This window comes from Schistocerca nitens, chromosome 1 (genome assembly GCF_023898315.1).
Source record: "Schistocerca nitens isolate TAMUIC-IGC-003100 chromosome 1, iqSchNite1.1, whole genome shotgun sequence".
Lineage (NCBI taxonomy): Eukaryota > Metazoa > Arthropoda > Insecta > Orthoptera > Acrididae > Schistocerca > Schistocerca nitens.
Window position 1 is genome coordinate 1,300,049,157 of NC_064614.1, and position 10,577 is coordinate 1,300,059,733.

Here is a 10,577-nt window from a genome sequence, read left to right on the forward strand (position 1 = left end):
AACGATCGGTCTCAGTGGAACGTTGTTCTTATGGATCTTGGGTAATCCATACAGCCGAGGTGGTAGGGCTTCTGTGTTGCGGTCTTCATGAAGACCGAAGATTATGAGCAAAAGATCCGAGACCTATTAGATCCGACGACGTACCGAAAACTAAGCGCAGATCCGACGCAACGTATCACACGGAATATGAATCGATTGATCAAGGCGTCTTCTCTGCCGGCGGACATACAGAGAAACCTGCGCAACACAGAAGCCCCCACAGGCACTGGACTCGGCGACTTGCAAACCTAAGGTGTGGTACAGGTACGTCGATGATACTTTCGTGGTGTGGAGCCATGGTGAAGAACAGCTCGGTGACTTCCTAAGACACTTGAACAGCCTCCATGCCAACATAACATTTACCATGGAAGTAGAAAAGGACAAGAAACTGCCATTTCTAGATGTGCTGGTCACAAGGGACGGCGAAAACCTGGGACACAGCGTGTATCGAAAACCGACTCACACGGACCGATACCTGCACAAACTGTCAAACCACCACCCGAGCCAGAAAAGGGGCATGATTAGTACGCTCGTAACGAGAGCAGGACGAATATGTGAGCCGCAACACCTCAAACGAGAAATGCAACACCTGGAAACTGTCCTGAGGAGCAATGGTTACTCCACAAATTACATTAGAAGTGTAACAGAGCCCAACCCTCGGCGAAGTAAGGAACCGGAAAAAGAATTGTCGGGTACGGCCTTTCTGCCATACATTCCCAGAGTGACGGACAGAATCGGCCGTATATTGCGCAAACATGGCGTTAAGACGATTTTCAAACCGACAAGGAAGATCAAAGAGTGTCTTAGATCGGCGAAGGAGAAAAGAGACCCACTTGCAATGTCGGGAATATACCGCATACCATGCACATGCGGAAAAGTTTATGTCAGAATGACTGGACAATCCATTAACACCAGGATCAAAGAGCATAAGCGACATTGCAGGTTGGTGGAGAAATCGGCCGTGGCAGAGCACGCACTGTATGAGACCGACCATGTAATAAAATTCGCCGACACGGAAGTTCTGGCTGTAGAGAAGCACTATCACACGCGCTTGTTCAGAGAAGCTGTAGAAATACAAAAACACGCGAACAGTTTGAACAAGAAAGAGGAAAGCCTTAAGGTAAACAGATCCTGGCTTCCCGTACTGCAGCGAACGACCGTTGCAGGTAGCAAGAGGAGAACCGCACCGGAAATGACCGCGGAGAAGCCCTCGGACGTTGGCGCGCCAGGTACATATAGTCTGTGCCCGCGAGCTCGGCTCCAGTTCACCACCGGCAATGGAGGGTGAAGCTTTGACAATGCCAGCCACTCGTGCTGGCGAAACGTCAGAAAAATCATTAGATGAACGTCGGCCGAAGAACCCGAAACAGAAGCCAATAGGCAGTTTGTCAACAAGTGGCCACGAAAGCATCAACAATTTTGTATCTGTAGATTATTCATTCCATACTGGTTTTTGAAACTTTGTAAATAGGTTCTGAGGAGATGTTTGGCATCTGTCTTCAAGAGTCTACCAATTCAGATTTGTCAACATTAATGGGACACTTTTTCATGAGTGAGACAAATCTGTGACCTTTCATACTACTCTTCTTTGCATACATTCAATATTCCCTGTTAATCCTTTTTGGCACGGGTCCCACAAACTTGAGCAGTAGTCTAAGACGAGACACACAAGTTATTTCTAAGCTGCATCCTTTGTGGACTGAATGCATTTTCACGGTATCAAAGTATGCACTTGCTTTGTCTATGATGAGGGTATGGGATCATTCCATTTCATACCTGTACAAATTGTTAACTTTGGTGTTGACTTTATTTATTACAGTTGTGATACATTAATATTGTAGTCATAGGATACTGCGTTCTTTTGTTTCGTTAAGTGCACAATGTACATTTCTGAACAGGTAGTTTTCAATCTTTGCACAACTTTGAAATCTTATCAAGATCTGACTTGAATATTTGTGCAGCTTTTCTTCAGACATAACTGTATCATTTGCAAAGAGTCTGAGGTTACTGATAATATTGTCTGCAAGGTCACTAAGGTACAATGTGAACAATAAGGGTCCCAAGACACTTCCTTGGGTCATGCCTGAAGTTACTTCTACATCAGTCAGTGATTCTCTTACCGAGATGATATGCTGCTTTCTCCCTGCCAAGAAATCATCAGTCTAGTTACAAATTTCTCTCAGTACCCTGTACAAATGTATTTTTGGTAATTATTATAGGTGTGATGTTGAGTCAAAGGCTGTTTGGAAGCCAAGAAATACTACAGCTCTCTGAGTGCCTTGATCCGTGCCTTGCAAGATGTCACAAGAGAACAGTGCACGTTGGGTTGCATAGAACCAAAGTTTTTGGAATTCACACTGGTTGGAATGGAGAGCAGTCGTTCCTCATTAGATATCTCATTGCATTTTAGCTCAGAAGTGTTCTAAGATGATACACCAGATGGATATAAGGCTTACTGAATGGTAGTTTTGTGGATCACTTCTGATACTCTTCATGCAGATGAGTGTGACCTGCGCACTGTAATTTGTTTGAGAGGGATCTACAGCATATTGTAGTTGAAGAATGGGCTAACTTGGTCACAAATTCTATATAAAATCTGATAGAGAAGCCACTGAACCTCAGAATTTTGTTCAGTTTAGCACTTTCTAAATGCCACTGACACTAATAACAATCTCACTCATTTTTGTGTAGGTGCAAGAACTGTGGCAATACCCCTGAATTTTACTTTAGAGGAACAATGAAAACAGTTCATCATTTCTTATTTTGCTTTACTACCCTCAATTTAAGTTCCTGTGGTGTCCATGAGAACCCATACATGAACTTTGATGCCAGTAACAGCCTTGAAATGTAACCAGAGTTTCTGTAGGTCTCGTGAAAGATCTTGCGATAAGAATCTGCGATGGTGATTGTTCAAGGCTTCGTGCATTGCCCTCTTGACAGTGAGATGAATTCTTTCAATGTTTGTTTATCTATAGCGCTCTGCTTTATTTTATACCTATTATGCAGTAGTATGTTTCCTTAGAAATTAACTATTTTTACAAAATTATGAGGAAGTATGTGTTATGTAAAGCTAAGCCTTTAGGTTTCATATGTAACAGGATACACTTAGAGGTACACTGTAATTTACTGGTGCAGATGCTTTAAGTTTCCTTTCTATGCCACCAAAGACACAGAGGAAAGTGTTTGTGTTACTGGTGCAGCTCAGAAATATGTGACACAACTAATTTGTGTTCTGTTTGTATGCATTAAGATTTTTTCAAATGGCTAACATAGTTTTCATCTATTTGACATGAGTTCGGTGGGCATATTGGTGAGTGTCTGAGGAACATGCTGCTTTTCCATGACAAGAACACTTTATAGCTTTGAAGTGATTTTAGGAGATGTTGGCTGGGTTTCAGTGTGATTTGAAATAAATCCTAGTTAGCTTTAATAACAGAGCTTGGATGACCACAGCACCTGGATGATTCCCAGCTGATGTGTGTTGTTATCAACTGAGTTTTATGTGGACAATCATTGTTGTTAATAAAAAGGGAAGAATCATCAATAACACAAACATATAACATACAAGAGAAAGAACTGTTTAACATTTTGAGGTCCATGTGTCTCCCAGCACTGCTTCCTACCAACACTGTTAGTTCTCCACCATGATAATGAACTATTTCGTACACAAGTGTGAGACTGGAGCTTAAAAAGCAACGGTCTGTGTCTGTTGTTCCTGCACTGACATTTAAATATGTTCTGTTATTTTGTGTGTGTCCTCTGTTGTGAAATTAAGCTTTTCCTACTCTTCCACGAATTTTGTTGCTTCAAACAGTATCCCACCACCTTCCATCCTATCAGCAGTTTGCCATTCTTATAAATCACATTTTTGATACATTGCACCACCTTTCTTGATCAAAATGAAAACTTTACTCTGTTTATCGTAAGAATGAACCTGATGTAAAAATTATGCAATGTATTCTTCCGCGTTTGCTTGAATCTCATAGGATTTTTTTTTCACTTGGGGCAGAAGCCAAGCCGTGACCATTACTGTCAAGTACGATCACAATGATACATTTTATGCTGTGTTACACACATATAGATTGAGCAATAATGTAGGACAACAGCTTAACCGGCGCATTAAACTTGGCAAGCACTGGCCAGCCAGCTAGTCCAGCTAACCTGCAATGATGTGAGCAGTTGCATTTCAGATGCAAAAAGAGACGAGCAGAGGAACAATATAGCTTCAAATGCCATTTAATTTTTAAAGATAATGAAATAATATTCGGCAAAACTCCAGCACTACTGCACACTTCTTAGGTAACCAGACAGAAAGCATAAAATGCTCTCATTCTCACATAACGTAGTATTCTAATTACAAACGAGTGATGAAAACTCCTAACTTAAACACAGGGTAATTTTTCTGAGTGATGCAAAAGCATGCATGATGCAAAAGCATACTGCAGGGATTTCATCTTACTGTTGAATGCTGAAGCCAATTACAGTGAATCCTCTGGTAATCTCTTAGCTCCCTCCTTATCTGAATCTGAGATATACATTTCAGTTCTGGAACTATCATCTGCTACATTGACAACGAGTCGATTACCAACAGAATCCATGAAGTCAGCCAGGCACCGCATTTTCTCCTCCTCTTTTATGACATGCCATTCTTATCCCACCAGCGTTCAGCAGTGACATGTAAAAATGCTACATGCATTAGTTCCGGTACATCTGGCAGCTTAACAATTTTGGTATTTCTCAGGCCAAATCCCTTAACTCTGCTTCAGATCAGTTCTGTTGAGTTCGTATTGTAATGGTACAGTGGCAAATGTAGATATGCAGCATTTGTATGGTGTGCTCGATGCTGTGAAAATGATTGTTTTTCATTACGGTATATTGATAATTTTTACTTACGGAGCGTCTAACAGCAACTGAATAAAACACAATTTTAGTGCCATACGCATTTCGCCTTTATTTTCTGCTAGGCATCATCAGTGGCCTGGAATATGTACATATGTTAGCTATATTATTTACATTTTTGTCACTGTGCCTATAGGTTATAAACAGTTCTGGTGGTTGGTATTTCCTATTAAGTAGTAATGTTTTGAACTGTACTTACAGGTTGCGTGGACAGTTTCTTACATATTACGCTCCTGTTGTATTTTTGGTGTGCTTCTTCTTCTTATGAATGCCAATTTGTGGTTTTTTCCACATTCCACAGCACTATGCACTGAACGCTTGTTTTAATGCAATGTTTTGGTTTCTGTTGCCGACTGTCAAATGTTTTTGCCAAAGATCGAATATTATTGCCAAACTTATGAGTGTAACTATTGAAGTATCTGTGGTCTGTTCGTGTATGCATTTGTGTGTGTGTGTGTGTGTGTGTGTGTGTGTGTGTGTGTGTGTGTGATGTATATTTTTTTGTGCTGTGTGTGTGTGTCTGTCTGTATTTTGGTGTTATTTAAATTTTTTATTTTTTTTTAAATTTTTTTTTAGGCACAGGCTCCCTACTACACTTAATAAAGGAAATAACATAAAAAAAACCTTCCCCACACCATCTGGACACACACACACACACACACACACACACACACACACACACACAGCCCCCCCCTCTCCCAAAAAAAAAAAAAAAAAATAAAATAAATTTTTTTTAAAATAACACCAAAATACACACACACACACAGGACAAAAATAAATAAAATAAAATAAAATAAAATTAATATCTCACCAAAAAACACACTCTCTCTCTCTCAAACACACACACACACACACACACACACACACACAAATACACAAACGCACACACAAATGCATACATGGACAGACCACAGATACTTCAATAGTTACACTCATAAGTTTGGCAATAATATTCGATCTTTGGCAAAAACATTTGACAGTCTGCAACAGAAACCAAAACATTGCATTAAAACAAGCGTTCAGTGCATAGTGCATGTGGAAAAAACCGCAAACTGGCATTCATAAGAAGAAGAACAACACCATAAATGCAACAGGAGCGTAATATGTAAGAAACTGTACACGCAACCTGTAAGTACAGTTCAAAACATTACTACTTGATAGGAAATACCAACCACTAGAACTCTTTATAACCTAAAGGCACAGTGACAAAAATGTAAATAAAATAGCTAACATATGTACATATTCCAGGCCACTGATGATGCCTTGCAGAAAATAAAGGCGAAACGCGTATGGCACTAAAATTGTGTTTTATTCAGTTGCTGTCAGACGGTCCATAAGTAAAAATTATCAATATACCGTAATATTACACGCAACTGAGGAAGACAGGACTACAAAAGATTGTTTTTCATGTTTTTACACCACTTATCTACATATGTGGTATAAAAAAATGGACCTAGTCCAAATAAAGAGTATTTGGTTTTTGATTTTTAAATACGGACATAGAATCTATACTCCATTCATCATAAGAACGAACCTGATGTAAAGAAACACAAAACATTTTTTTAAAAAATGAAATTGTTTATGTTTTCTTGATTTAAGCAACCTTTATTTACAGTCTTTCATAAAATAATAACTAAGAATTTATATTTAAAATGAAAACAGGAATTTCGTGTGCAGTATGTAACTAGAAACAAGAAGACATGCATTAGTGATAACAAGTGATGATGAATTTTACAATTAAGAGACATACATATTTCAAATTGAATGAGGAAAAAAAGACTGAAGTGAGATTTGAACCAGCAAACTTTGATCTACAGTATATCATCAATGTACTATGCTTCTGATTCCACTATACTTTAACCGCGTGCTACACACATTTCACTACAGAACAGGAAACAGCCTCAGACCATTTTCATACTGCGTATTAACAGTGTGACAATCAGGGCACAACAGTGCAGAGACTGGGACTGTACACGACTTTTGAAATAGAAACTACATAGCTAAAGCATTATTAAGAAAAACATTGATGGCTGTTAATAAATTTGAACACCTTTAAGTTTCATTTAACATAACTTAGTAAAAATATATCTAATACATACTTCCAAGAGCATACCGACACCTGTGTACGTGTGCTACGGCTTCTCACCAATCATCACATTTGTGTTTGTTTACATCAGGTTTATTCTTATGAGGAATGCAGTATAGATTCAGTGTCAGTATTTGAACTGTGTGTCCATTAATGTCAATCATTTCTTTGACGTTGTTAAATAGAATAAAGGCTGCCACTACTATAGTAAAACTGTGTAGCCTTACTGTGTTTGGCTTAAATATAACTACATGAATCATGATATATTGACTGAGTGACTTACCATTATAAAGAGTGAAAGTCGCTCAAATACCCGTTGCCCATTTTATCTCTATTTGTGCCTGTTGAAACTTTTAGTCTCAGACCTGATTGAATGTAACATTACATGTTATTGCGGACATTTATTGATATTGTGTATACTGTCACACTGACAAAATAAGAGTTTAATAATCATTGAATGTTGTGCATCTACAAGATAGATTCTCAAAGAAATTATTTTTTGTCTTTCAGCCATGGATAGGATTCCAAACATTAAATGAAGGTGAAGAACCTGACAATTTCTTTTGGGTTGCTCTGGGTGGTCGTAAACCGTATGATACAGATGCTGATTTTATGAATTACACGCGCCTTTTCCGCTGTTCCAATGAGAAAGGATACTTCACAGTATCTGAAAAATGTTCAGATTTCTGTCAGGTGAATATTACATTTAGTTTATAAATAAAGCAGTAGTTTTTTTATGGCATTGGATTAATTATTTGTTTTTACCATACACAACAGGATGACTTAGCAGATGATGATATAATGATTTTGGATAACGGAGAGCAGGTGTTCCTCTGGCTTGGACCAAAATGTAGTGAAGTGGAAGTGAAGCTGGCATTCAAGTCGGCACAGGTGAGACCACTGAACACTCCCATACCAACTTTTATTAAATATAGTGATTAAACACATTAATGCATAATTCTGTAGTATGTGTATTTAAGTGACATTATATCTTTTTGTTTTTAGGTGTACATACAGCATTTAAGAGTCAAGCAACCAGAAAGACCTCGTAAGCTTTTCCTTACAGCGAAAAATAGAGAGTCTCGCAAATTCACAAAGTGCTTCCATGGCTGGGGCCCACACAAAAGGCCTCCAGAATAAAATATTTATCTGTGCATTTTTACTATCTTTCATGCAGGAAACAGCTACAGAGCTACATCTTTTGCGCAAGTTGTCCATTTAAATGTCCCACTGGTCCTGTTTTCTGGTTACAGTGTTTCATGAACAGTCAGTACTGCACAGATTTTTTATATTTATTGTTATTTATTACTTTTTTAATTTAAAGACAGAAGTACTTTGCTGTACAATATTTTCTGATAATGTGTTATACTGTTAAACTGTACTTTTTGCATGCACAAAATATTTTTAATGGATTGTAAAGACTTTTTGAGTAAAATATAGATGTTTATTACGTGTTGACATGAGTTGTTTTTAGCAATATTCTAGCAACAGAACTTCACATTAAAAGGATGTATGAGCTCTAATAAACCTTAAGAATTATGAGACACACACACACACACACACACACACACACACACACACACACACACACAGAGAGAGAGAGAGAGAGAGGGGGGGGGGGGAGAGGGGGGGGAGAGAGAGAGAGTATGCAACATTGAGAGGCAAATAAATATTAAAGTTTTGAAGCTTGTATTTAGTTTCTTAATGGTGACATGGAAATAAATGGCAAGAAGGGCATGGGAAAAGATCAGTTCCTCAGAACACTGTGCTGGAATGGAGAAAGAAGTTCTGTTGTTTCATCATCTATAGCTTAAAGATTCTTGTATATATTCCACAAATTTTAGCCACATATTTGAAAACACACACACAAGGTAAGTCAGTTAACACAAATGGTATTATTACCAATTTCAACTTAACACCAAGTTAGCAGCAGATGATTTGAATACATTACACAGTAACTAGTCAACAGAAGAGGCGTGATGAGGCATTCACAATGTAAACTTATTTGCACTCAAAGCCCTTTCTTTATTTCCTTTTAGTTAGTGCAACAATTTGTCAGTGACTAATCTCAACAAAAACTCAGTGCAGACAGAATGCTTGGCCCTTGTAGCTCTCAGTGCCTCATTTGTATTCTTGTCAAATGACCTAGATGGTAGATAGTACTACTTCATTTAATCATTTCAGCAAACAGCAGTTTGAGTTTGGAGTTGGTTGTCTATTGTGCAGGAATCGGCTTTCCTGTGGACTGTCAGCATGAACTCTGTTGAAACTGTATTAAGCTCTAACAGAAAAGAAAATTACCACTAGAAGTTAGCTGCAAAGAAAATATGGCAGTCCAGATCAGATTTGTTGTCCGAGAACGTGACGAAATCAAATAAGTGTGACTGCAAGTCAACATTTAACAAAGCATAAGTCATTATGTGGGTGCAACCTAAGATTGCCTGATTTTCAGCCCAGACATTAATTCATCAACTAATACATGAATTAGAGATCTTGTACATTTGTCCGAGAAAATAAAAAGGCATGAAAACTTCCACTTCCACAAAAATGCGAAACCGAGAGTAGCGAAAGCTTAAACATTATTTCGTTCTTGACATAAACTGTACTTAATTATGTACAAAACAACTAAATTCCACAAAAACAATTCTTCCTTTTTTCAGACAAGTTATGCATATTATTATTATTATTATTATTATTATTATTATTATTGACAGCAGCTGAAGTTGTATAATATGTTGATGAACATAACTGTTACACAGCAGATGCTATTAATTTTGCACACTTACATTTAATCTGCCAGGAAGTTTCATATCAGCGCACACTCCGCTGCAGAGTGAAAATTTCATTCTGAACACTCGTATTTGTCTGAATTTAAAGATTTGTGAAAACCAGAATGTATATGTGCAAGCCGCCACTCTCTATGTAAATGCTATTTTTTAAAAGTTGCTTGTTCGACATCACTCATTGTGACTTAGCATATAAAACAACATGTTTCTTATTACATTTTCAGAGAAATATATTGCCTATAACATCCAATCTTCATCTCTGTTTGTTATGTGTTTGGGGATTACTAACAGCAATGTAACGGTTATTTTCAACCTCTTGTTTTCTGCAGGTTGTAGGTTTCAAATCAATCATTAAATGAATGTATCATCAAATGCAAAATGCATACATCCATCTTAAATGCAAAACGAAACCAAGATAACTGATTACCTTAAGTAGGGTACTACTGCTATAATATGTGTTAATGTATTGCATTTTAAAGTTAATGCAGCTAAATAAAAAAAAATAAACAACACTACCTTTGCTGTGATTGAAGAAAACGAAAAAATTAAATTCCAGTATGTGCTATTTTTTAAAAGTATAGAAGTGGAATAATGATGTATTCAGTACTTATGGTTTTTGGTTACGTGTTTTATATATTTTCAATGTGTTAGGTAAGGTGTGTCACATTATTGTATGACATTTTAAAGAGAAACATAGGAGAAAATTTAGGCCTTCATGTAATTTTAATGTAGAATATGGTCCTTTCATTTTGCTACTGTTGATTAAT

General features: G+C 37.5%; 1 protein-coding gene across 1 annotated transcript in view; it reads left to right on the plus strand.

Annotated features, from left to right (window-relative positions):
- Positions 1 to 8,482, plus strand: part of LOC126202413 (protein flightless-1) — a 194,232-nt gene extending 185,750 nt beyond the window's left edge. The window contains exons 21-23 of the mRNA XM_049936864.1: positions 7,535 to 7,717; positions 7,802 to 7,915; positions 8,030 to 8,482. Of these exons, the coding sequence (XP_049792821.1) occupies positions 7,535 to 7,717; positions 7,802 to 7,915; positions 8,030 to 8,164 (432 nt within the window). The 3' untranslated portion in view covers positions 8,165 to 8,482. The remainder of the gene's footprint in view (positions 1 to 7,534; positions 7,718 to 7,801; positions 7,916 to 8,029) is intronic.
- Positions 8,483 to 10,577: the final 2,095 nt, after the last annotated feature.